General features: G+C 34.8%; 2 protein-coding genes across 2 annotated transcripts in view; one reads left to right on the top strand and one right to left on the bottom strand.

The window, feature by feature from the left end:
* Positions 1-2,251: 2,251 nt before the first annotated feature.
* LOC113095048 (chymotrypsin A-like) lies at positions 2,252-2,713 on the top strand. The gene is made up of 2 exons (XM_026260670.1): positions 2,252-2,391; positions 2,469-2,713. Exons 1-2 carry the CDS (start codon positions 2,269-2,271, stop codon positions 2,628-2,630), a joined length of 285 nt encoding a protein of 94 aa, XP_026116455.1. The 5' UTR covers positions 2,252-2,268; the 3' UTR covers positions 2,631-2,713.
* An 8,090-nt stretch (positions 2,714-10,803) lies between these two features.
* LOC113095046 (amyloid-like protein 1) overlaps positions 10,804-26,449 on the bottom strand; it is a 47,077-nt gene continuing 31,431 nt past the window's right edge. Inside the window, exons 2-17 of the mRNA XM_026260668.1 lie at positions 24,307-24,489; positions 20,616-20,745; positions 19,018-19,130; positions 18,495-18,691; positions 17,148-17,473; positions 16,753-16,880; positions 16,584-16,658; positions 15,580-15,738; positions 15,150-15,278; positions 14,607-14,706; positions 14,354-14,521; positions 14,186-14,209; positions 13,994-14,061; positions 13,150-13,215; positions 12,658-12,801; positions 10,804-11,102 (exon numbers count right to left, since the gene is read on the bottom strand). Coding sequence (XP_026116453.1) covers positions 11,004-11,102; positions 12,658-12,801; positions 13,150-13,215; positions 13,994-14,061; positions 14,186-14,209; positions 14,354-14,521; positions 14,607-14,706; positions 15,150-15,278; positions 15,580-15,738; positions 16,584-16,658; positions 16,753-16,880; positions 17,148-17,473; positions 18,495-18,691; positions 19,018-19,130; positions 20,616-20,745; positions 24,307-24,489 — 2,109 coding nt within the window. The 3' untranslated portion in view covers positions 10,804-11,003. The remainder of the gene's footprint in view (positions 11,103-12,657; positions 12,802-13,149; positions 13,216-13,993; positions 14,062-14,185; positions 14,210-14,353; positions 14,522-14,606; positions 14,707-15,149; positions 15,279-15,579; positions 15,739-16,583; positions 16,659-16,752; positions 16,881-17,147; positions 17,474-18,494; positions 18,692-19,017; positions 19,131-20,615; positions 20,746-24,306; positions 24,490-26,449) is intronic.

Raw genomic sequence — 26,449 nt, 5'->3', positions numbered from 1 at the left:
ATATTAGAACTTTTATTTCCACCTCAGCGCAGTTCTCATAACTGACAATTTCAGTCTCTTCCTGTTCAGCAACACTGACTTAGTGACTTAAACATCACATCAGACAACAACAACGACAAAACTGTTTCCCAACGAAATCATTTCATAACATACAATGACATAAGTGAGAGTCTAATTCTTCTCAAGGAAATAGAAAAGCCACAAACACCTTCTCAAGGTAAAAGAATAGAGAATTCACAAGCTTCACACGTAAGAGATCATCTCTGGACAATTAAGAAACAGATTGTCTCCAGCGATAACAGATCTAAACATTCCTCAGCTATGATCTCATTGGAGCTGATGGGATGGACTTCCATCACGTCTCAGATTTATCAGCTGCTGTAAATGATATAAAAGCAAGAGAGACAACCTACAGATATATCAGTGAGATACAGTCCATCACACACTCATCTACATCATGACCTTCACCATCTTCTCCATCACCTGCTTTGCCCTGGTGGCTTCTGCTCTGGGTAAGTGTCTACTTTAGAAGTTTGCAAGAATAATGATTGGCAAATATATTTAGAAAATGCAAAACCTGCCTTAAGAGCTTCCTGTCTCATGCTTGTCTCATGAACAATGTGTTATGTTTTGTAATAACAGGTTGTGGAGTGCCAGCGATTAAGCCACAGACGATCGGCAGCAGGATTGTGAATGGACAGGATGCCATCTCTGGTTCTTGGCCCTGGCAGGTCTCTCTTCAGGTAACTCATCTGTTTTTCAAACACACATTTGTCTGCTTTGCTTAAAGAGTAAGTTTCACATTTTCAGTACTTTTACCTTTGAAACAGCTGTCCAATGGTTTCCACTTCTGTGGAGGATCCCTGATCAACCAGAACTGGGTTCTCACTGCTGCCCACTGCCCTGTCCTGTAAGAGTCTTCAGTCTGGCAAACATAACATTCAGAAGTGGTTAATAGATGCTCTTTCAGCTTTCTGTCTGTCTTTTAACCATTGACTTTTTCTTTATCTTTTTTTAGGGTTGGCGATCACCGTGTCATTCTTGGAGAACATGATCGTGGCTCCAATGTTGAACCCATCCAGGTCAAATTAGTTTCCAAGGTAACAGTGTTTATTAATCTCAGTGGATCAGAGATTAAATCAAAATGAGTGATTAGCCAATGCTTTATGACTCATAGTATACTGACTGTTTATGTTGTTTTAAAGCAATTAGTTTTTTTTACATAATAACAACCAAATCATTATACCTAAACAAAATGTATTATTATTAATAATAATAACAATAATAATAATAATAATAATAATAATAATAATAATAATAATAATAATAATAATAATAATAACAATTTCTTGCATTTACGCAAAGGAGTGATCCAAATGGTTACAAATGTATTTTCATAATTTCATTGAACTTTTGAGTAATTGTTACACATTTCTCCAAAGGAATGGCTAATGTATTGAAAGTTAGGTTACACTTTATTTTAATAGTCCACTTTAGACGTTCTACTAACTATAAATAACTTATTAACTACATGTCAACTACATATCAACTAAATATCATTATTTGCAAATACATGTCTAGTGACTTTCAGAGCAGACTGTTAGGGTAGGTTTAGGTTTAGTTGAATAAGTTATCAATGAAAGTGTTAGAAGACAGTATGCAGACAGAAAACTAATACTCTACTAACTGCTAGTTGACATGTAGTTGATGTCTAAAGTGGACTATCGAAATAGTGTTACCGAAAGTTTTTATATGACCTGATATTTAAGTAATAAAAAAAAGCATTCATTTATGTTCTAGTATACTCCTAAAAGTTGCCAAAATAACCTTTTAGCATGCATTTAAAATAAGCAGCACATAGAGGCAACAGAAAAAAGGTTAAAATAATAGAAGGGTTAAAACAACAAAAATAAATTAAGCGAATATCTTAGTTCACCATTTATAAAGGCAGCTTTCAGCATTGATGCCTCTTTTCTGTATCTGCAGGTCATCACCCATCCACTCTACAACAGGGCGACCTTCAACAATGACATTGCTCTGCTGAAACTGTCATCTCCAGTCACACTGACTCCCCGTATCTCTCCTGTATGTCTGGCTCCATCAACCCTCAGCATCCTGCCTGGAACCCGCTGCTTCACCACTGGCTGGGGTAGAACTGCCATCACGAGTAAGTCATCTATAAAACAAAAATATACTGAGAGAATAACAACACATCTGTTAACTGTGCAAGACAATGTGTCATGATTTCCTCTCTTTTTAGCGAGCCCAATGATCCTACAGCAGACAGGTGTACCCATCATAAGTCCTACTTTGTGCAAGCAGATCTGGGGTCAGAACACTATCACTGATGCTATGATCTGTGCTGGAGCCTCTGGTTCCTCATCTTGCCAGGTATATGAAGACAGATCAAGAAACACATTACCATCTCAGTGTTGCTGCTGTTCAAATCAAATGTGTGTTTTTCTCAGGGTGATTCTGGTGGTCCTCTGGTGTGTGAGCGTTCAGGGGTCTGGTCTCTGGTGGGCTCGGTGTCCGCAGGAACAAGCAATTGTGACACCCGTTTCCCTGGAATCTACGCCCGAATCTCCCCACTGCGCTCCTGGATCGACAGGACTATCGCTTCCAACTAGAGCACCATTCTGAGTGTTTATCCTCCAGAGAAAGAGCATGCAGTTTTAAGTCATTAAGATGTAATACAGCTGATCTATGTTGGTGTTTTTTTTTTTTCTTTTTTCAGTCCGTCTGTGGATCCAGTGATCTGGCTGTTACTTCATGTTACTGTTTTCTTGTTCTAGCTGTACACATATTTTAATAAAAGATAAATAAATAAAATATTAAGTGTACTGAAGAGTGTTTTTAAAGGTCTTCGTGATCCCATGTTTTAAACTTTAGTTAGTGTGCAATGTTGTTGTTAGAGTATAAATAATATCTTTAAAATTCTAAAGCTCAAAGTTCAATGCCAAGCGAGATATTTGATTTAACAGAATTCACCTATAAAAAATGACCCGTTTGGACTACATCCCTCTAGTTCCTGCAGTAATGATGTCACTAAAACAGTTTTTTGACTAACCTCCGCCCACGTGAATTCACAAACAGGGGGCGTGGTCTTGTTGCGCTCCGACATAGAAGAGGAAGAGTTGCATTTGTGTTTGTCGCCATGTCATTGAAACGCTGTTATTTTCATCTTGGAGTCCAATCATCTTTGTTTGGGCTTCCCAGGGACGCTGTACTTGGAGCTTAATGGTTACAATTTATGTTTAACTCGGTTCCCGAAAATTATAATCCACATGTAAAACTATGTGCAGCACATTTAGCTAAGGACAGCAAGCTTCCTCAATCTCAATTACTTTAATGCCGGATTCGCACAAAGATTATTCTTGAAAGATGAAGCATTTCCGTCTTTGTCTGGAGAAGGCGTTGTTTATGGACCACAACCGGTAAGTGTATTTTATTATTTAAGTTGGTGCGTTTAACAGTTTCTGTAATTTATTACACAAAGGGCAACGCTGTTTAGCTTTGTCAACTAGGTTAGGGCTGTGCAAAAAAAAATCAAATGTGATTTTCATGCGCATCTCGTCAGTAAAATCGCTCCTGTGATTATAAGTACATCTCCAGCATGTGCATTATTTTACTGTCTATGGTTCAGATCAGGATTGGCAGGTTTTCAAAACAAATCCTACCCACTTGCTTCTCAAAACTAGCCCAATAGCGTTTCCAGGAGGGCAGCATGCGCTCAGCTGCTGTCGAATCACAACACAGGAACCGCTGGCACAATCAGAACTCGTTACGTATTTATGAAGGAGGGACTTCATAGAACAAGGAAGTCATCAACCCGTTTTTATGACAATGAAAACAGCGGTGAATTGTGTGAAAAATACTGTGTTTTTTAAACGTGAACACATGTTGTATTGCACACTGTAAACACAATCAAAGCTTCAAAAAAGCGCGAAAAACGGGACCTTTAATATGATTTTTACCCAAGGGGAAAATGACCCCTTGGTACAAATGAGTCATGAAAACTCTTTAATAAATACATTTTTCATTCTTGGGATATAATTTATGTCATTGTCACTTAAACTGTGATAATTGTTCAGGACATATTTAACTTAGGCTACACAGTCCTTAAGGGGGTCATTTTCCCCAACTCCTAAATTCCTGCTATAAATATTTACCATTTTAACTAGTGAAATTGTTAATTGTTGATATCAAGAATTCATATCCATCCAATGTATTAATGCCAAAATGACTCGCCATTGTCCGACAGAGATTCCTTTAGAATCATATTCAGATGTTTAATTGTAAGAAATGAGGAAGAAGGAGTTTACACGTTATGTTATGTACTTCAATTGATCTGTAGTTCGTAAGAATCCTTAAAAAAGATTTGTATTGGGCTGAGTTTCCCCAAAAACTTTGTAAGTCTAAGAAGTTCGTAAAAACGATTGTGTAGTGTACAACTGATCTTAATATTACGGTCTGTTTCCCAAAAGCATCGTAACTTAAGTTACACTTGAAAATCATCTACGGGTGCTCTGGTATTTGATTGTGCTTTACTGTAAAATTTATGACTAGTTTTCTTTATCTTTTTATTAATTTATGAATGAAATAATTAACCTGTTAACTGTCACCTTACGTGTACTTTACTATATTCCAGTTAAATCCTGATCTAATCATGACAAACTTTATATGGTTGGAAAGGTCTAAGAGTCCTAAATATATATTTTACCAATCTGTTTTGTAAAGAATTATGTAGGAAAAGTAATATATTAATTTATGGCAAGAGTGCACATCAAAAACATAAATTTTGTCAAAAAAAGTCTTCTTTGTTGCCTTTTTCTCTATCACACTTTAGAAATTATCAGAAATTATGTCACTTGAAAACATAAAATATCAAAATTCATCATTTGAAACCCATTTTATATTCAAACATTGCATTATCATGGCAATTGTACATCAATATTATCTTACAAAATGTTTTCAGTCATGAATTATAAAATTTAGATTTGGATCATGCACATTCAAGTCTATGTTCAAAAATGTGAGTGACAGTTAACAGGTTAAAAAGTGCAGAAGAAATAGAAATACACATGTAAATTAAATGACTGAACAAAAAAAAAGAAAAAAAAAAACAGAATAAAAGAAGTATAGGAAAAGCTCCAAAGACTGGTGGGGAAATATTTCAATGACTAGCTGAAATGTCTCATATTTATTTAGCTATTTTACTTTAACAGCTCTCCTCAGCAACATCACATGCATTTCTGGCATTAGTTTTTAAAAAGCACTCTCTATTAAGCTAAACTCTATTAACCTTTAATATTTTTTTATAATTTTTTATTAAGCTTATTCATTTTTGTACTACTGCACATTTAAAATAATGCATTGTTTATTTATTTGATTGTATTTTATGTATTTTTGTACTACAATTTTTTACAACTTTTTTAATACAATTGGTTTTGGAAAATTACTTTTTTTACAGTTGCATTTAAAATTAATGCATGTTAGCTGTTTAGACTATATTTTGTTTTATTGTGTCTGAATGTTTATATGTATATCCACAATAAAAACAACTGGGAAACGTTTGTACACAATACAAATCTTTTTTTAGGGTTTTTCAAGAAATACAGATCAAGTGAAGTACTTTACATAATCAACATGTGAAACACCTTTTTCTAATTTCTTACAATCAAACTTTTGACTGTGATTCATTCTTTTAGAGGAAACTGCTTTCAAAACATTGTTATATTTACCACATGTATTTCTCCTTCTGAGAATCAACAAAAACTAACAAGATAATCCGGCTCATCTAGATCTAAGTGTGGTTTGGCCAGATTTTGTTAGAGTTTGATTTCTGGCCAAGTTAACTAATCACAGTAACCGGAACTTTTTATACTTCTGTTATCGCTGGAGACAATCTAACTCTTTCTTGTCCAAAGCTAATATCTTACGAGCAAAGAGGCTGAAATCTCCATTCTTTGACCTCATGAAGAGGTTTAAGACTTCTATTTCCTTGAGAGCTATCATGGTTTCGTCTTTCTCATTGTATGTTTTGAAGTGTTTTGAATTAGCAGTAGTTTTTTTTTTTTTTCCTGGCTTGAAATTTTAATAATTATGTCAAGCAAAGTGCTTCCTTAAGTGTTTCCGCTGTACTTGCACTAGATTATCTGCTTTCCCAATCAGTCTGTAATGGTAACCTATCCTGTATTCAACCTTGTGTAAATATGTCACAGTAAGGTGAAACATAAAACACTACTATCTGTTTCTGTAAAACCTCAATCAGTTTAGATAAAATTAAAGACAATAAGCTGGTCAAAGAAGTATTTAAGTATCTTATCTCAACTGCACGAGAGAGAGAGTGTGTTTTTTTGAACATAACTCAAATTTTTTACGTGATTTTTTCTTTCTTTCTAGAAAACATTATAATATTGTAAACGAATTTTCTTTACACAGTACTGACACATTTTATTTAGTGGGCTGGTTGGTTTTGCTTGTATATTCATTATTTTCTTTTTTTGTTGGTAGTCAAAGATAAAGTCAGCACTCTGTCCATTGGCTGTCCATGTTATATTTCTGAATAGAAGATAAAGCTAGTTTCCCTTTACAAAAGCTTGGTCCTAACTTTTATAAGATTATATATGATTTATTAAATTGTAGCAAACTTTATTTGTTTACTGGTTAAATGTGTACATGGTATGAAAAAGTATTAAGCAAGTGATCTGGCTCATGTGGTTTGACCAGATTCTGATGGAGTTGATTTCTTGTCAAGATGACACAGTAACCGGAACTTTTTTTACTTGATGATTTTTATTTATTTATTTTAATTGGTAGTAGATGTTTAATGAATGCTAGTGTAGTCTGTCCTGAGAAACATCCTTCAGATTCAGTGTTAGCAGTCTGAATTTACAGCAGTCAATAATCAGTAATAATTGGCACTATGGCTTCAGTTAATGAAAAGTGAAAAATGAAAGACTTATGGAATATCACTCTGTGTCATTTCCTAATAAAACAAGTCAAATATTTCAAGCGATGGTAGTTTGTAAAGGATATATACAAGTACAAAAACACATGCATGAGGTTTCATTGGCTGCTGGTGAGTTAGATATTTGTGAAGAGACCACAATAATAAAAGTTTCAATACCAAGAACAGAAAAAAAAAAAGAAAAAAGGTCTGAAGTGCTTGACATCTCATCCTACCCATCAGATTGTCCTACCAAGGCTTACTGCACAGTAAGTTTAGGTTTAGGGTAAGAGTACGCGTTAATAAAGGATAATCTGATGGGTAGCATTTTTTGTTGTCTCATTGTGCTACATACTGTTTCAATGGGTGGAAGCAAAATCTTAAAAATACAAAATACATTTACCTATCCTGTTAATTTAACCCTGCTCTTAAACTCAGGTGGCTTCTGATCACAAGGTTTTAAACTTAGAAGGAGGCTATTTCTTAATATTAACTTGAGTGGGCTGTTGTTATTTGATATAAAGAAACTGCTCGCTTTTTATGAGATGGATGAAAGGATGGACACTATTCAAGATGAATCATTTTGCTGTTTGACATTAACCAACTTATTTTGTGCAGTGGGTTAAGAAGCAAAAATAAATATAGCAAAATAAAACACATGCTTGGGCAATGTGATACACTACAGAGGTTTTATACTGAAAAGAAGCACAAGTCTTCAAAAAAATAAAAAAATAACTAAAATAAAATTATAATAATTCAAACAGCATCTAAAGAATTTCACACATTTCTTAAAGCAGCTTAAACAAACCAGTTCATCATAGAGTACTTTAAATAGATTTCTGCCAACATCATGAATTCCAGCAAACCCTGCAAGCAGTTTGGTTTTTAGATGTCCCTGCTTTGTAAATGTGTACTGTAAATGAGTTCTTTATAGCTAAACAAAGCTTGTATTTCCTGTTCCTCTGCTTTGGTCTATAGAGATTGTTCACCATCCGCTCAAGTGGAAAAATCATCATTCAGCGAAGTGAAGGTAAGCTACAATTTTCTAAAGCTAATATTGGACTCAACCCAACAGGTATAGGGTAGAAAATAAAAATAAGCATAATTAAAAGTTTGATGGCTTTTTATGATGTCAATTAACTGGTTATACTAGTCATATTAGGTACTAGTTATATTAGTCATGAATTAAATGAACTGACAGACAAATATAACTGGTGTAATTTAGTTTGTTAATGATGATAAGAAGCTTGTTAACAGGATTATGCCATTCGCTATAATGCACATTATTTCCAAAAGTTAAAAGTCAGAGTCAAACTTTGTGGGTCATTTATAATTTTATTGTCATTTTAATGCAAATACAACAAGCCAGATCAGTTCACAGGTTGCTTGCTCTTATTATACATGTCAATTTAAAATACAACACATTATTTGGCCTTCCAATCATATCCAGAACACGTCTTTGGTGAAATTCAGAACAATTCGAGATCAGCTTATTTCACTGCATTGGTTTCAGTAGCTTAACGCCAAGTTCCTTAAAGCACCAGTGCACCAAATTACACCGTAATTATTTTACATTATCAATCTGTATCTTCAATATATGTTAGTAATTTGATTGCTAGATAAAATGGGGGTAGGATGTTCAACACATTAGATGTAAACTGCATTTCCATCATAACCTTCACTTTATTGATTCTTCAGCAAGATGTGGAAAGATTTTAAAGTACTGATGAATGGACACAGATGATCTGGATACAGTTGTGCTCTCAGTTAATTAGTTTAGTTTTCAAGCATGAGACCCTTTCAGTGTTTACAGTCCAAATCTATATAGCAAATGACCCAAACTCCAATTGATATTGACTTAAATAAAAAATACATATAATTACATCCAAAACACAGCATTGAAAAAAGCAATAATGCAGCAGTTAAAACATCCGTTTACATTTCTATTGGTTCACGATAAAAGGGGGAAGGGTCATTTCAACCAAGAGAAGACATTTATGAGATTAAATTCAATCCCTATTGAATACACCATCCTAAATCTGTTTGATGCTGGTACAAAATCTATATGAGTCCTAAATTTTAATTCATAATTCATAAATGTACCTCAGAGTGATCAAAACAACATAAGGTCATCCGTGATCCGTTTTAAGTGCCATGAGCATCTGGTGCCAGTTGTTGAATAAGACCATTCTAAGTCTAATAAATCTAATGATGCCTTAAACTTATTAGAATTAATCTAGAAACTTCTATCCAATCAAATGCTCCAATAATGTACAGTTAAGCAAGCTGCTTCTGTGGTTTGGATTCAGTTCAGAGGTGTTCAAAATGTTGCGGAACAAACAAAGGAAGACAAAAAAGGCAATGCAATCAGACACAAATGATCATGTCAAAAGGTTTGTTGCGTCCAGAATAAATCTGTATATTTATTATTATTTTTAATAAATATAAGCCAAGATTTCATGGGACAGAATTTGGTTTGGTATAAAAATGTAGTTTTGGACTGAAGTAATGACAAACATAAATGTACTGGGCCCACACTTTGGTTTCACTTCTGCTGATATGTCACGTAATATATAAGCACAGGATGATGCTGTTTTCTTCTCAAAAACCCGTTCGGTCTACTAATAAAACGATTTAACAGGCTAACAGTAATGGTTGGGTTTACGTTATTTGTTTCACAGCGACAGATACTCAAAAATTTTATATCAAATTTCTATCATGTACTAAAACAGAAACGCATTAGACAGACAACTCTATAACCCTCTAATATAAAAACAAAAACAAACAACAACCTTGAATTTAAAGACTTACAGAAAGCTAAACCAGTTTTGGAATCACATCTCGTCAGTTTTTTTCAGAGGTGACGCTAGTTTCAGTTACGCAACACAAACCCTCGGCAGTTAAATCAACTACTGTGTGAAAACGGAGCGATTAGCTAAGCTAACTAACCTACGCTCTAACCGCCGCGTTGTGTGATGAGGGACGTGAATGGAGCCTATGTCTACCGAAGATACATTCAGTCAGAAGTTACTGTGTCATTTTCTTGTGCTGGTTTATACAACAGTCCGTTTTCATTCAGCCATGTTAGGAAATGTTTCGTTCTCTGTGTGAGCAGCACAAGGTCATCTTTACGTCCACACATTGCGTCGATACAAATTAATGATAGAAACGTCTATTTTAGTTACGTCTTTAGTTATGTACACGTCATTGTTGCAGTGTGATATTTTAATTTTTATCAAAAAGCAAGAAACAGGACCAACACAAGTACGTTATAGCATCATACACCAAATTTCGCATGCTTTTCTTTACGCGTATGGACTTCAGATTACTTAGAATCGACTTTTAAAGAAGCAATACCAGAAAAATATTCGAAGCTTTCGGGTAGTATTGTTCGATGAACGTTCGTGGTAGCCTACATTTAAAACACTGATTCTGTGTGATTTGAGACTAACAATCTATTAGGATGTCGGATGGTTGAGTTACGCGCGAATACAAACCTCGCTCATTTTATGTCTGAAGTCAAACAGAAAGAGACTAGCAGGTTATTCTAAAATGATTTCTAGAACTACGTTGTCTTAGAGGGTCAAAACATCTTCCGGTGAACTCAAAAATATATTATTTCATTCGTATCACAGTTTCACCGTGAAATAAACTGCTTTGAAAATAGAAGCGACAAAAACAAAGCACTCAGGTCGAGTTTAGCTTCTTTGAAATTCATTCTGAAAGAAAGTGTGACACTTTTCCAAGATTTTAAAACGGCCGAGCAATCTCGGCGCAGCCTCACCCTCATGAATGAAAGGAAAAACCGGGGGATAAAGGAGCTTTCGGAGTTCTGCGGATTCTCTTATTAGTCTCTCTCCCTGATGAGAGAGTAGTATGCAAACGTTTTACTACAAACTCCCTATTTACGTGCCAGGTTTGTTGTACATTTTGAACATCGGTCATATAGTCATACATACAGTACGAGGGAGAGGGGGGTTGCAGTGGAAACCCCAATCAATAAACGGGAGGCGAGAGAGGAGGGCATGGCCTGGAGACTGCAGAGCCCTCCTCAGTTCATTTGCTCGAAGAATTTGTAAGTGGGGTTTTCATAGCCGTGATTCTGCATCTTATTCAGCTGTCTCTCCTCGGGGGTCAGCATGGGGTCGACCTGCTGGGAGAGAGATGAGGAGAAAGAATCGCTTAGAATGGAGCATAAGTGATATTAAATGGGAAAAATTAATGAACGAAAATGTTCTAATAAGTTGAGTAAATCTGAAATCATTAAGGCAGGCACATTTGAGCGGGCTTCCCGTATGGAAAAAACTATTTAAGATTTAACAAGATTAGTGACTTGTGTTAGCATATGTGTGGCCAACCAGTATAAAAATGCGAGAAATGTAGAAAAAATTTATTAAAAAAAATACATTTGTAAGAAAGTTATCAAATAAAAATCTTAGTTTTCTTTTTAAGAAAAATAAAATTACAGGATCCTCAATTACCTTGTCTAATAAATGTATTTCAATACTGATTAATGTTTAATAAATCTATTAATATTTCTCTCTACCTTTTTTTCTTCTTTTATAATAGAAAAGAGCTTGCAACCCAATGGTTTTTAACTGTATTTCTACGTAGAACACGTAAGACAGTTAAATTATAGAAGTAAAATATTGTAATAGTAAGAATAAATATGTCAAGAGGAGATGGTGTGAGGCCATCCTAACTTAAAGAGGCTATTTTAGATTATTATTTTTTTTATTATTATTCTAAGTCATTTCTGGTTTATGAAAATCAAAAGAATCTTGAGAATGTTTTTTTTTTTTTTTTTTAAATCTAGGCCCTGTATATGAATTAAAATACAGATAGCTATTGTCCATTACAAGCTTGATTCTGTCAAATATTCATGATGATAACATCATATAACAAATTAATATGAGCTACCATTTATGTATATTGACCTACCATCTAAACTGATTAATACTTGATTGCTGACAGATTAAAATAAAAACCTTCCTCTTTATATCTACTGATTTTGACTTAATTTCTTGAAATTACAACTTAATGTCTCACAACTATTTCTCAAAACTGCTGTTGTATATCTTATAATTGCAGCTATAGATTACACAAATGCTACTTTTCTCATTTCAAACTATTTCAAAATGAACTTTTTTTTATGTTAAAGCAGAAATGGTCCACTGTCTCTACAAAGTAATTTCAACACAAATCTTTATTTCATGTCCACTTAATTGTTCACTGGGTAAATATTCATGGAGTTATTGAAAAAGAGAATGTTATACATGATTCATAAATGCCTGTGTTTATCTTTTACAAGTTTTATGAAACTTTTCACAATAAACTTATGAAATACTTTGCAGAATACTCTATGTACATATGACTTTTTAATGAACTATTCAATTCTGTTTCATGACTTGACTTTTCCTGTTATGTTTTTTTCCCTATCAAACAAAAACATCAGATTAGGTATCAAATGACTAGATTGCAAAACAGATAGCAACAGGAAACTGCTTCAGGGCTTGGTTGTTACTTCCTCATGTTATACTGTAGATAAATATAATGTACTTCAATGGGTTATGGTGTAATTGAACTATGCAAGCATGTAAACCATAAACATCAGCCAGAAGCCCTTTTGACCCTGTTTCTTGGACATGCTGCTTCAAATACAAACATGCAAATGTTAGTAGTGATCCTCTCAGACAAACTCTCACCTCCACTATGCCATGACTGATGGTCCCATAAGGCTTACGGCGAACTAGTAACAAGCTGATGACCATCACCATAGCGATAGCCACGGCGACCACCAGAAGCCCCACCATTGCCCCGCGGTTAAATGTCTCCAAAACATCTGGCTGCTGTATTAGAAAACAATGAGGCATTGAGTTTCACATTCAGTACAAGACAAGAACCAAATCAGCACCTGAGGGGGTATAGTTTTTTTTGCTTACGATGTAAATTAATTCTACTTGGTTAACAAATGCATTATTGAACTTAAATGATAAAATGCACCAAATACTGGTAAAAAAAAAAAAAAAATATATATATATATATATATATATATATATATATATATTAGTCTGAATGCACTGTAAGTCACTTTGGATAAAAGAGTCTGCTAAATGCATAAATGTAAATGTACCATGAGAAATATATGGGACAGTAATTTCCCAAGATCTCACAAATGAAGGGCTTTGGATGCTCACCAGCTCATCTCTCTGGATTCCTGGAGACTTGTAGACCACTTGCTTCAGCTCCACAGAGGTGTTTATCTGAGGCACACAGGACACGGAGTTCATCATGTGATAAGAAAATAATTTTAAATTCTATTCGAGCTTTCAGCTTACAGGCATTGAATTTTTTTTTTTTTTTATAATAATAAATAAATATACAGTGGCATGCAGAAGTTTACGAACCCCTTGCAGAATCTGTGAAAATGTGAATAATTTTCCAAAAATAAGAGAGATGGATAACATGCATTTAGTATGATCTCTTATTTTGTTCAAATTATTCAAATTTTCTCAGATACTGCAAGGGTTTCCCAAACTTAATTGGGGAAATATCATCTCAACTTATTCAACTACAAATGGTGCCATCCTGTGGTAAACGTACAAGACTGCAGAAACATCATACTGTCTTGAAAAGCATTAGTAATAATAAAAATATTGATGATGATGATAGTTATTTATTATTACAATTGTAATATTTTATTGTAGAATTTTCATTAAACAATAATAATAATAATTGTATTATTATATAACGACATATATAATCAATAGCAATATTATAATTAGACCCCCCCCCCCCATTTGTGCACCCCTATCTGACATGTAGCTTAGTTAAGGTCATGTGACAACAATGCAGCATTACTACTGGTTTACATGTGGAATAAAAGGGGAGTACATAGTGTATACTAAGCAGTATTCAGTAAGAACTAAGCATGCATTTCATTCTAAAGCAAAGTCACTTTGGTAAGAAACACTTGCTGAGCAACACTAGTACACATGCAATCGTAAATGGTTGTTATTCTGTGTAAGAATTTGCTCTAACCTTCTCCTCATATTCATAAGTTGGTCCTCTCTCAGAGGTGGTGTAGTCATACTCATCCACTGATGAAACTGTAGACATACAGAAATATTCATATATAACTGTAAATAAAAAAAACTATATACATGCAGTATAAGAACAAACTATAATATGAGAATGATATTACAGGAAGTGTAACCAGAGCTTAGGATTTACCTTTCTTTTCATTAGGCTGGGGATCTACATTACCAAAAATAAAGAGATAGAAGGAATAGGATAAAGAATGGTTAGTATTTTCACAATGTTATCATGCTCAAGATTTGTTGTGTTAAGCTTCATTTCCTTCTTTGTAATGCATGTGTTTTGTATATGTGGTTATTGTACCGATGCGTGGTGGGTAAGGGCGATTCTGGAAAGCTCTGTCTTCTTCCTCCTCGTCATCTCGCTCCTCTTCACTCTCGGCAGGAAGAAGCTCCTCAGTGGTGCGCGTCTCAGAAAAGGAAGTGGTCATCAGTTCGCTGATGTCCCCCCTCTCTGTTCTCACTAGCTCCTCTGCAGAGACAGACAGATTCAATGAATGATTCTGAGAGCTATTAGACTTCTGAGCCAGCAAGGGAGTCACAAAAAAACTTCTCACGGATCTCGTCGTGAAGTTTCTCAGCCAGGCCAGGGACCTTGTATAGCAGAGCCAGGCTCTGGTTCATCCTCTCTTCGATCACATGCAGGTGTGTGTACACCTTCAAACACAGATATCAAATTACCCTTTCATTTATCTTTGCATCATTTAACATGACCAAGCAATAAATCTCATCCTTTTCATGTCTGCGTTAGGCAGACAGACACGTTGTCTACAATTAGCAGTGAGACATTTTGGTTTCTATTCGTGTCATGCTGTGCTACGTAGCTCCGCCCACACTGAAATCCTATTGGTTCAAAATTCTGTTTCAGACAACAATATATTACAAATCACATATGTTCTGATATGCTATTATTATTAAATGATGATGAAATGTATATAATATCACAACATTTTGCGCCAAATTGTGAAGCCCTATAAAAAAGTAAAGCGTTATGTTCTAAAACTAGTTACTAATGTTAAAACATTAAACTAATGTTAACAAATCAGATCTTATTGTAAGGGGTTAAAGTTGTAGAGATGATCTGGGTGTATGTCTCAAACCTGGAATTTCATCTGCTCAGCTTTCTGAGGGTCGGCTGACTCAATGTGCTGGTAATGACGTAGAGTGTGTCGTCTGTCCTTCTGCTCTGCGGCCATATAACGCTTCAGAGCCTGGAGAACACGGTCCGGCTGTGAGGGAGTAGGAGAAAGAGAAATCATGTCAAAGAGAGATTTGGAGAGAATTAGAAACATAATATTTACTTGGCATGGCACTAGCAGCGCAAATGTCACAGTTTCGACTCCCAGGGAAAGAATGAATTGAATAAAAATGGATCCTTGAATGCAGTATAAATTGCTTTGAATTAAAGTGTCTGCCAAATACGTCAATGTAAATGTTGATGATAATTAAGAAAAAATATATACTGTTTGTAAATTGCAAGTACATAATTGTGCTTATATTCTTGTAGCAGTTGTCTTTAAGAGGACGGACCTGTGGAGGGTCGCTCTGCACGGCGCTCAGATAGCTCTCCAGAGCCAGTCTGCGGTTGTTATTCAGGGTGGCAACAACGCGGGCCAGGTGCGTCTCCACCAGCCTCTGCCTCTCACCCGCTACCTGCTCCTCAAGGGTCTGTAAAACAGACTGGAAATGCTGGGGAAGAGAGAAAAAGAGAGACATTTTTGAGAATAGTCACAGTAGTATTTTTTTTAATTGAAACAGTATAATTAACAAGACAAGAAGAAGGCAGAATGGATTTTTATTCAATAGGTATTGACTGGAGCGATCAAAGTGGCCATTTCTGTAAGATCTGAATCCCAGTTTGTTTCTGAAACACAGGTCCCACTCTTGTGTCGGGGTTTTTTGTTTAATTTTTTTTTTTTTTTACCAGGATGTGAAGGATAACAATTAAGTTCACCCTCAAGAGAACTATCAGTATTAACTATTGTTGCCATTACCTTTATTTATATCACATGCAGCACATTTTACCTAATCAGACTATTCAAGCAGATAACATGTACAGTAGTCTGTTAAAATCTAAGGGTCAGTCCTAAGATCACGAGTCAAGAGAATCTAAATTGCGACCGTTTTTGACAAAAAAAAAAAAATTAAATGTCACAAAAGTGTAAAATAGGACCCCTTTAATAAATAGCATACACAACGGTAAGTTTAAGGTTGGTAAGATTTTGTTTTAATTACTTTTTTTTTTAAGTAAAGTTTGCTCACAAAGGCTGCATTTATTTGCTAAAATGTTATTTTAATATATTTTCGAATGTAATTTATTTCTGCAATGAAGAGCTGAATTGTTAGCAGCCATTATTCCAGTCTTTAGTGACACATTCAAATTTATTCAAGATACATTTAGAATTATTATCAATGCTGCTGCTTCAGATGTTTTGTGACATTATAAATCTCTCCACTGTTATGTTAACCCTATTTAATGCATCCTTACTTAATAAAAGTATTACACAACACAATCAATTAATTCATTTCTGTACCTCGTTCAGTGCCTGGCGGTCTGACTTGGGCAGGTTCTTTGACTGGTTGTCTGCCTCTGCCCACTCCTTCATGATCTGATGCACAAATAAAGTCACGATTCCCTCTTAATCACTCTTAAGTCACATAAGACCTTAAACACACACACATAAAAAGTCCCGCCTCCCTCACCTCATTGATGCGTTTCATTCGCCGTTCCTCCAAGTCCAACTTGGCACGTAGGAAGCTGGCATGTTCACTGTCGTCGCCAGGCATCTCGAAGTAAACATCCACGCCATCTGTAGGACGAGGAGTGGGCGCTACCCACAGGAGAGAAAGAGGGTTAATTAAGCACCAATCAGTGATTATTCAATCCATGAATCTATCAAAGAAGAAAAAAGGAGCTCTAGGGCTCAGTGAGACTGAAGTAGCATCAATCCCAGCAGCGTGTTTACTTAAATCTCTATATGAGAGGGAGTTAAAGAGGAAGCATTAAAAATGCAATGTGGTTTCACCTCACGTTTCCTGTTTAACCTCTACTGAGAGTCTGTGTGTGAGAGACGATTTGAAACAGCAGTAAGACTCACGGCTGTCAGTCCTTGTTTGAGGCTGGGTGGAGGCTTTGGCAGACTGGAGGTTCTTGTCGTAGTAGAAGTTGTCCATGTAGTCTTGGCCTTGGAAATGAGAGTCAATGGGATACTCATAGTCTTCTTGGTCCTTCACCTTCGGCGCGGCTTCCTCATCTTCAGTTTCCTCTACCTCAGCTGGATCTTCATCATTGCCTTCCTCCTCCTCTTCTTCTTCTTCTTCCTCTGCTTCTTCCTCTACTACCTCTTCCTCTTCCTCCTCCATATCATCTTCCTCGATGTCTGTCTCGGGAGAGGGACTGGGAGTGGGTGGCGTCGTTTTCACACTGATCAAGTGGGAAGGATTTTAAAGTTAAAAAAAAAGTTTTTTTTTTTTCATATTTTGTCAGTTTTAAATCAAGGTTCAACCAGTGTAGTCTGATTCTCATAGGAATGAGTCTAAGATGATTCCTTTTAGTGAATCAAACATACAATGCAACCAGTGTAGTCTGATTCATGTATGAATTACTTTTCTGAGCTGTTTCTATTCAGTGAATCAAACATCCAGTGCAACCAATGTAGTCTGATTCTCATATGTGCAGGTTCTTTAAAAAAAAATCAAAAACATACAGGCAAAAAATTTATCAAAAACATCCAGACCACCAATGTAGTCTGAGTCTCAAACAAATGACTCTTATGAAGCGGTTCTTTTTCGTGAATCAAACAAACAGCACAACCATTGTAGTGTGATTCCTAAACAAATGACTTGGCAGTTTTAAGAGAACCAAACACATACAGCGCAGACTGATTAACAAATGAGTGACTCATATGAGTTAGTTCTTTTTAGTGAATTAAACACATAATAATTGAGTAATTCCCAAACCAAAGACTAATTTAAGCGTATTGTTTTCATTAATCACATATGGTACAACATGATTTTTTTTACTTATATGAGTCAGTTATTTTAAGTTAAATCAAAAACATGAACAAATATCAGTTGTGAGTCGATTCTTTTTAGTGAATCAAACAAACAGTACATCCAAACCTGTGTATTTTGATTCTTGAACAAGTGACTCGACTCTTTTTTAACAAATCAAAAACATAATTTGATTCCTGAAAATAAGTCCCAAATGAACGACTCGTACGAGCTGACTCTTTAGTGAATCAATCACAGCTTTCAACTACAGTAACTCTTTAAACTAAAATCTAAATTAGGATAAGTTTTGTAAGAATTATTTTGGATATACTGAAATCTCATCATTTGGTAAAGTAACTGAATTAACTGAAAAGTAACTGATTTTTTTTTTTTACAAAAATCAATAAAGGAACCAGAAACATATAATATAACATAATACAAAAGTTCTTTACCTGGTGAGCACTTTTTCACCAGCCATGGACACGAAAGGTGTTGTTTCTCCCTGTACAGTGTCTGTAGTCTCTGTCTCTCCCCGTCCACTGGATCCTGCCCTTCCAGGACAGCAGACGTACTCCACCCCACGGAAACGGTCACCGCATGGCAACAACATCCCATAACTGTGCAGCTCCAGACTGTCAGCTGTGCAGGCCTGATGAACAGAGCAGAAGATGAATGACTGTGCCAGTGCTTTAAAAACTTTGAAGTGCATTATTTTATTTTTTTTATCTTTTTGTAATTGCACATACGTGTCAGGGTGAAATGACCTACAACATTCAATTGGGAAAACTTTAAGTACCAGGGGATACTGGTGATAGGGCAGAGAGGAAATGAGAATAGGAGATCATAACATAGATCACAGCGTGGACCCCAGTTTCACACGCATCAGACTCACCATTAAAGATATGAAGCTATTCAAGTTGAATTACAGTTCTAATACTTTTCCAGGTTGTAATTTTGTGTGCTTTTAGTATTTACCTCTTTGGCGATGTTGTGCCAGTACACGTAGCTCTCACAAGAATCCATCTGCTCCTGGTGTAAGAAACGGCAACGATCCGGAACCAAGAGTGCCTCACTGACATACTCACCCACTGACAGATAGGCAGAAACAATTACATAGGGTCATTTGAAAAAATACAATAAAATGACATTATTGATAAAGGATTATTAATAATATTTTAATAACGACTGTTCAAAAGTTTGGGGTCAGTAAGTAATTTTTTTATTTTTTTATTTTATTTTATTTTTTAGTTTTACTTACCAAAGATGCATTAAATTGAACAAAAGCGACAATAAAGATGTTTGTAATGTTACAAAATATATATTTATAATGTTTAGTAGAAAAAAGTATCCTGAAAAAAAAAAAAAATAATAATAATAATAATATATATATATATATATATATATATATATATATATACTTCTCACAATTCAGATTTGTTTCTGGCAATTCTGAGGAATCAAAACTCAGTATTCCAAGATACAAAGTCAGAATTCTGAATTTTGAGTTTACATCTTACAATTCTGTTTCTGAATAAAAACTAAAATTATCTCTTTTCTCCTCAGAATGGTTTATATCTTGGACAATTGTGATAGAAAAAATCCAAATTGTGAGATATACATTCAGAATTGTGAGAAAAACAGTCAGAGTTGTGAATGATTAATGAATTGTGAATGACTTATGACCTTATTTCGCAATTAATGATTTACACTTTTTTATTGGCTTCCATAGTTTCAACTTTTAAAAATAACAATAAATAATTCTGAATGATTTCCGAAGGATCGTGTGACACTAAAAATGGCTGCACAAAAATCCAGCTTTGCATCACAGGAATAAATACAATTTTAAAAATATATTATAATATTAAGTTATTTTAAGTCAGTTATTTTAAATAGCCTAGTAAAAAGAGACATTGTGTGGAATATTATTACTGTATTTTTGATCAAATAAATACAGATTAGGACAGCGTGAGAGAATTATTCCAAAAACATTGATACATTCTACAGAACCCAAACCTTTGAACAATAGAGTGTTTATGATAATTACTGGAATACATAAATAAATTCAAAGAAGCTACTATAATGAGAACTGAGGTAGTACTGGCATTAAAAAAGTTGATCATGCATTTTTGAAAATGTCCACATGAGCTGATGTTGCAAATAAAAGAATATAAGAAGTGGGAACAAAAACCAAGGACAAAAGCCCCTCAGAGCCAAACAGCTGCACAAGCATTACATATTCATCAGCATTAGTAATGAGCCAACAGATTTAGGATCTATTTATATATTTTTGATTGTGATATAACATGATCACAGAGTACAATGTACTATAAAATGATGCCTAGGAAACTCATAAACAAAATGTACATTAACAAGTCTTATTTACAGGAATAGATCACCAAAGGAAAAAAGAACTACAACCTAAATTATTATTTTTTTTTTTAGCTATATAAAACAACTATATTAACACACGATTAATTGAATTACATATGATATTGCTTTTTAAATCTGGTCCATACTGCATTCTTGATGGGATGTCTGTATTCTAAACTGTTCAGGGTGTGTTTGTGACTCACCCAGACAACGGTAGGGCACGACGATGAAGGAGCGGGTCTGACAGTGACCCCAGCCCTTCTTACACCAGCCCGGGATGGTCGCTGGAGAGGAGGCCTCTTCCACATGGGAGATCTGCAGTCCTGGATACATCTGACATACGGTGAGAACGACAGACACAAACACACACACACACACACGTGAGGAAAGAGAAGGGGACAGGAGTCAGGATCACAACAGCTGGAAAAAGGACAGGGGAATAGTAAGTTTATCATGCAGAAAACAAAAGAAAAAACAAAGAACAAGGGGGTGAAAAGGAGTGGGACAAAACGAAATAAATAGCACTCCAGGATAAGGGTCCATGGATGCCGTTATTGCTCAGTGAACTGTTGTTTCTGAAAATGTAGCTGCACACAGCAGTCTTTTAATATGACCCTGTAGCTAAACCACACATGCAATTAATAACAAGCCAATAAATATATAAAGGGTGCTCTTTTTTTTTTTTTTTTTTTTGCTGCTGGCTTCTTTTTATTTGGAAACCTCTCATTTGACCACAAGAGGGAGTCGTGGAGCTAAGACTGCAGCGCTTTAAAGTTAATAAAAGAATATGAAATACATATCTGAACTTGGCACTAGGGGGCGTCAGAAAACTCATTGCGTATTATTCCCGAATTTCCAGAGCAATTACACCTCACCTTCAAAACATGTTTGCAGGGGCACTGAGTCATACTGAGTCATCTGTACATTATTAGGATTTATTTATGATTCGAAATATAATCATAAATAAACTGAGTGTTACAAATCACAGACGAGAGGGAGTTTAGGAAAAGAAGGAAAATGGATAGAAATGTGTATGTATATTCAGGGATATACATGATTATTGTCACATTAGGTTTGTTGTTTTACTATATATTTTTATATATATAGATTTGACGAGACAAGATCAGCCACACAGATATAAAAATTAGTGACACATATTAATTAACCTAATTACAATTTATATTCAAAACTATTGTTCTCTTGTCTTCCAATATTCTGTCCTAAAATATACAGTACAGACACAATACATTAAAATAGATGCTCAGCACTCATTGAATAACACTTTTTTTAGTCCTATTTCTATTTTATTTTATTTTATTTGCTTATCAGGGACCACATCTATCAATATGATATATAAAAATCATTTATTTTCTTAACAAAACTCATGAAAATGCATAGTCAACCCTTTTCTTCCAATACTCTGTCTTAAAATATGCATATATATATATATATATATATATATATATATATATATATATATATATATATATATATATATGTGTGTGTGTGTGTGTGTGTGTGTGTGTGTGTGTGTGTGTGTGTGTTTAAAAAAAGCTCAACATCCATTGAATAACATTTTAACATTATAATATTTTCTACCAATATTAAATCTTAAAATATTTATTTTATTTTATTTTATTTTATTTTATTTTATTGGGATATTATCTCCTATAGTGAAATATGTATCTTAAATATTTGTATATTTAGGATAACACTAAATAGTGACTTTATGACTAAAGGAGTAGCACACACTGCTTTTCAACATCCACAGTGCGTTTCGACATCCTTTAAATATATTCACAACACAGGACAACCTTGAGTCCATTCCAGCTTAATTATGACATACGGTTCAAATTAACATCATCAAGAATATACAAATACTCTTTTTAAAAAAGAGAAAGATTATTGTTCTGGGTACATGTTTGCATCAAATCTATTCGCACTGGGCTGCAGTGAGTGAGAGTGTAATCTTACAGACATATGGGAAGGGATTATTATGTTCTAAACAAGCTCTGGCAATGAGGACGCGGTCCACTGGCAGACCGCCTGCTAGTCTAAACCTCATTCAGCCAGGAGAATGACATATTCTTTGGCCTCTTCATTCAATTTTGATGTCACACGTGCCAGCTTACGTATACGCCACTTCGTGCCAGGCTAGAATGCAGACACAATAACGCTTTTAAAAGCCTTTAGTCAAATTAACTGGTTGACTGGTTGAGCCCAGATTAGCTTACAACGAGGTGATTTTATACTGTGGCGGTAGGGACAGCGTGATGATTCAGACAAGGTTGAACAGACGTTGATCCGCGCTTATAGAGCACAGAGAGAGTAAAACATGCCTTGTTCAGACTGACATCTCAGAATTGCTGTCATGCAATAATACAGGCTCAGATTGATTTCAGCAATGAAATGCACACATGAAAAACAGAGGAAAACAACCAGGCCTCATTTCTCATTCCTAATTCCTCTAGATGAGACAACAGCGAATGAAAAACTTGCAATCCTCTTAGGAGTCAGAGTGTACAGTCATATTAGCCGCACAATGCATTTGAGCTCAGGGCATACGGAGATCATAAATCTCCACCGCTGATTGATGGTGAAAAATATGCCCATTATCCCACACACTTAATACGGCGAGAGTTAGAAAGAGATTTGCATCGAGTTGCCTGTGTATGCACATAAACGCCATCTTAGTCTTGTTTTACAATGCTAATATTAGAACAGGCTGCCCTTGGCTTCACCTTGAGAAAATGCTTGAGTGGAGATTGTCTGCAGATTCTTGTGCACATAGTAATTAAACCAATCAGCGCGCATGCTAATGTAGGTGTGCTGAGTTTGATGTTCAGCGCTTGACTGAAATTAATTACACGAGGCAAACAGAACAGAGTAAAAGTAGAAGAGAACAAAATACAATACGTCTGATAGAATAGAAAAGAAGACTGGAATGTAACAACAGAGCAAAACAAAAACATTGAATGGAATGAAACTAAATAAAATAAAATAAAATAGAATAGAATATAACAATGGAATAGAAAAGACTAAACCAGAAATGAATAGAGTAGAACTGAATAGAAAACAAATAAATCTAAAACAAATGAAATATGAACAATGTAAAAATAGAATAGAATAGAATAGAATAGAATAGACTAAAATAGAATAGAATACAGCACAAAACAAATACTAAGTAAAACTCAAATAAATACATATAGTTTAAATTAAACAGGAGAGAACAGAGCACAAACAGAATAGAATAGAAAAGAATAGAACAACAACAGAGTAGAATAGAATATAATAGAACACAAAGAGTAGAATAGAATAGAACAGAATAGAACAGAACACAAGAGAATACAACAGAATAGAATAGAATAGAACAGATCACAATGGAATGGAACAGAATAGAATAGAACACAACAGAGTAGAATAGAATAGAATAGAACAGAACACAACAGAATACAACAGAATAGAATAGAATAGAATAGAACAGAATAGAATAGAACAGATCACAACGGAATGGAACAGAATAGAATAGAACACAACAGAATAGAATAGAATAGAACACAAAACAGAGTAGAATAGAATAGAATAGAACAGAACACAACAGAATACAACGGAATAGAACAGAATAGAATAGAACAGAACATATCACAATGGAATGGAACAGAATATAATAGAATAGAACATAACAGAGTAGAATAGAATAGAACAGAACACAACAGAATACAACGGAATAGAATAGAATAGAACAGATCACAATGGAATGGAACAGAATAGAATAAAACAACAGAGTAGAACAGAATAGAATAGAATAGAATAAAACACAACAGAACACAATAGAATAGAATAGAATAGAATAGAATAGAATAGAATAGAATAGAATAGAATAGAATAGATCACCTCCTGGCAGTATGACAGGATCTTGCTGGGCTGGGTGAAGCATCCCTGTCGCCCCTGAGGATCTGGTTCCCAATGTCCACTCTCAGTGTTCATGTGTAGAAGCTGACGGCCACAAAACATGGCAATCTGAGGTTCTGCCAGATGAGGACTAACCGGTCCATTCACCTCCGTCATGGCCAGGGCCTGAGAAAGAGATATGGACTTATAATGCTGATTCAAAGTCAGAGTAACCCTCAGTTCAACATTAAAGCATTATGTGCTGTGCATACATGTCAGTGACAGGTGTTTTCTTAGGGAACTAGATTATAACCAAAGCATGAATATAAGTGCTAACCTCAAGTGCCAGTTTATTCAAATGCATAACAATATAGTAAACAAATGCAAGAGGATGTGAATACAGCATGTTTTGCAAACAGAGGACTCTCTTTGAGAAGATATGCAACTTTAATATCTCGTCTAGCATTGATGAAGTTAAAGAACTGAAATTGTTCGAAGTTCAAAGTGGCCTACGTTCATGATAAAAATATGTTAAGCCTGGCTGCCTGTTATTACTGCAAACCAAAGAGCGATAAGAAATATTTGAGGCCAGCAAAAACTCAGAGCGATAGGGAAGTGGAAAGGACAGGACGAGGAGAGAGGGAAGAAGGGTGAGTACAGTTGTTATCACTGGCCTGACAGTGAGGAGGAAATATAACATGGAGGTTCAGTATTGAATTTCAAATTGAGCCAGCAAGCCAGACTTGCTGATAACCCTAAATGCATCTTATCCTTCTCCCATCAAACCTGCATGTGTAACTGGAGTACAGGCAAAGACAGCACACTCAGCCGCAGAGGAGCACAGCAACAGCTTTTGTCACTGGATAGCCACAAATATGCATGCTCACCCATCAGGTCAAAATAAAAATGTTAATGAATTCAGAAGGGCAAAGGTGAACTACTATCTTTAAAAGGTAGAAGAGGCTCAGTATTATAACTGTCATTTTTTCATGAAACAAAGTGTCATTCTTCTCAGTGAATATTTTTTTAAGGTATTTATTCTCTCTGTGTGCCCTTTCAATGATCCCTTCTTGATTATGATTTTCTTTTTGGGGAATGGAAAGCTGTGCATACTGGAAAGTATATGTAAATAGCATTTAAATTAATAAATTCTATAATAACCAAAAACTATAAAAAATAAACATGAATACATAAAAAAAACACTATTCATAAATAAAATAGTACTGATGCATGAATAAATATTAAATAATACAATACAAAAAAAATGCTAAAATAAATATTCTTAAATAAAATTGTATTGATAAAAAACATTAAATAATTAATAGTATAAATAAAATAGTATTGATAGAAATATTATTACTAATCAAAATACAAAAAAATAAATATTATTAATAAATAAATTAGTATTCATACATTTTATAAATAAAATACTCAAAATAAAGAAATACTCAAAACTAAATTATATTCATAAATGAAACAACACTGATACAAATATTAACAAATACTACAAATAAACAACATCTTTAAACAAAATAGTATTTAAGCATTAGTATTTTTAATAAATAATTTTTTTATAAATCCAAATACTAAAATAAATATTATTAAATTCAATATTTAAAAAAAAAATCAACTAGATTATACATGCAAAACAAAGTTATGTAATAAAATTCTTAATTTAATTTTCCATATTCAAAATGAAATTGTATAGTATTATGGGATACAGATGGCCTGCTATAGTAAACTAAGAGTAAAGTAAGAGTACGCCATTGAGAAGACACCCTCAGTTCCTGATCCGTCTCTCTCACATCACTCAGTTTCTAGTTCATTCATTTCCTCTCTGTCTCTTTGGCAAAGGATGTAGGTATTGATCTGAAATGTGTTCAGTGCTCCTGGAGGAAGGGCCCCGGGGACAGTCACACATGCGGAGCAAACAGTAACCCTGTTGCTAGAGTCAGATGTTAATACAAGCTCATTGACCACTAGGTCATTTGAGTACATCAACACAGAGCAGGAAGCAAGGGATCAGGCGAGAAGAGGGAGTCTAATGAGGGGAGAGGCTTCATTTCATCTGGTTATCCACCCATTTCACTGGTTAAGGCTTAGTAGCGGTAGTGGACACACTAATCACTTCTCTGCAACCAGGAGA

The sequence above is a fragment of the Carassius auratus genome, unplaced genomic scaffold (assembly GCF_003368295.1).
Source record: "Carassius auratus strain Wakin unplaced genomic scaffold, ASM336829v1 scaf_tig00215575, whole genome shotgun sequence".
Taxonomy (NCBI): domain Eukaryota; kingdom Metazoa; phylum Chordata; class Actinopteri; order Cypriniformes; family Cyprinidae; genus Carassius; species Carassius auratus.
This window is presented reverse-complemented; position numbering and strand designations above follow the sequence as displayed.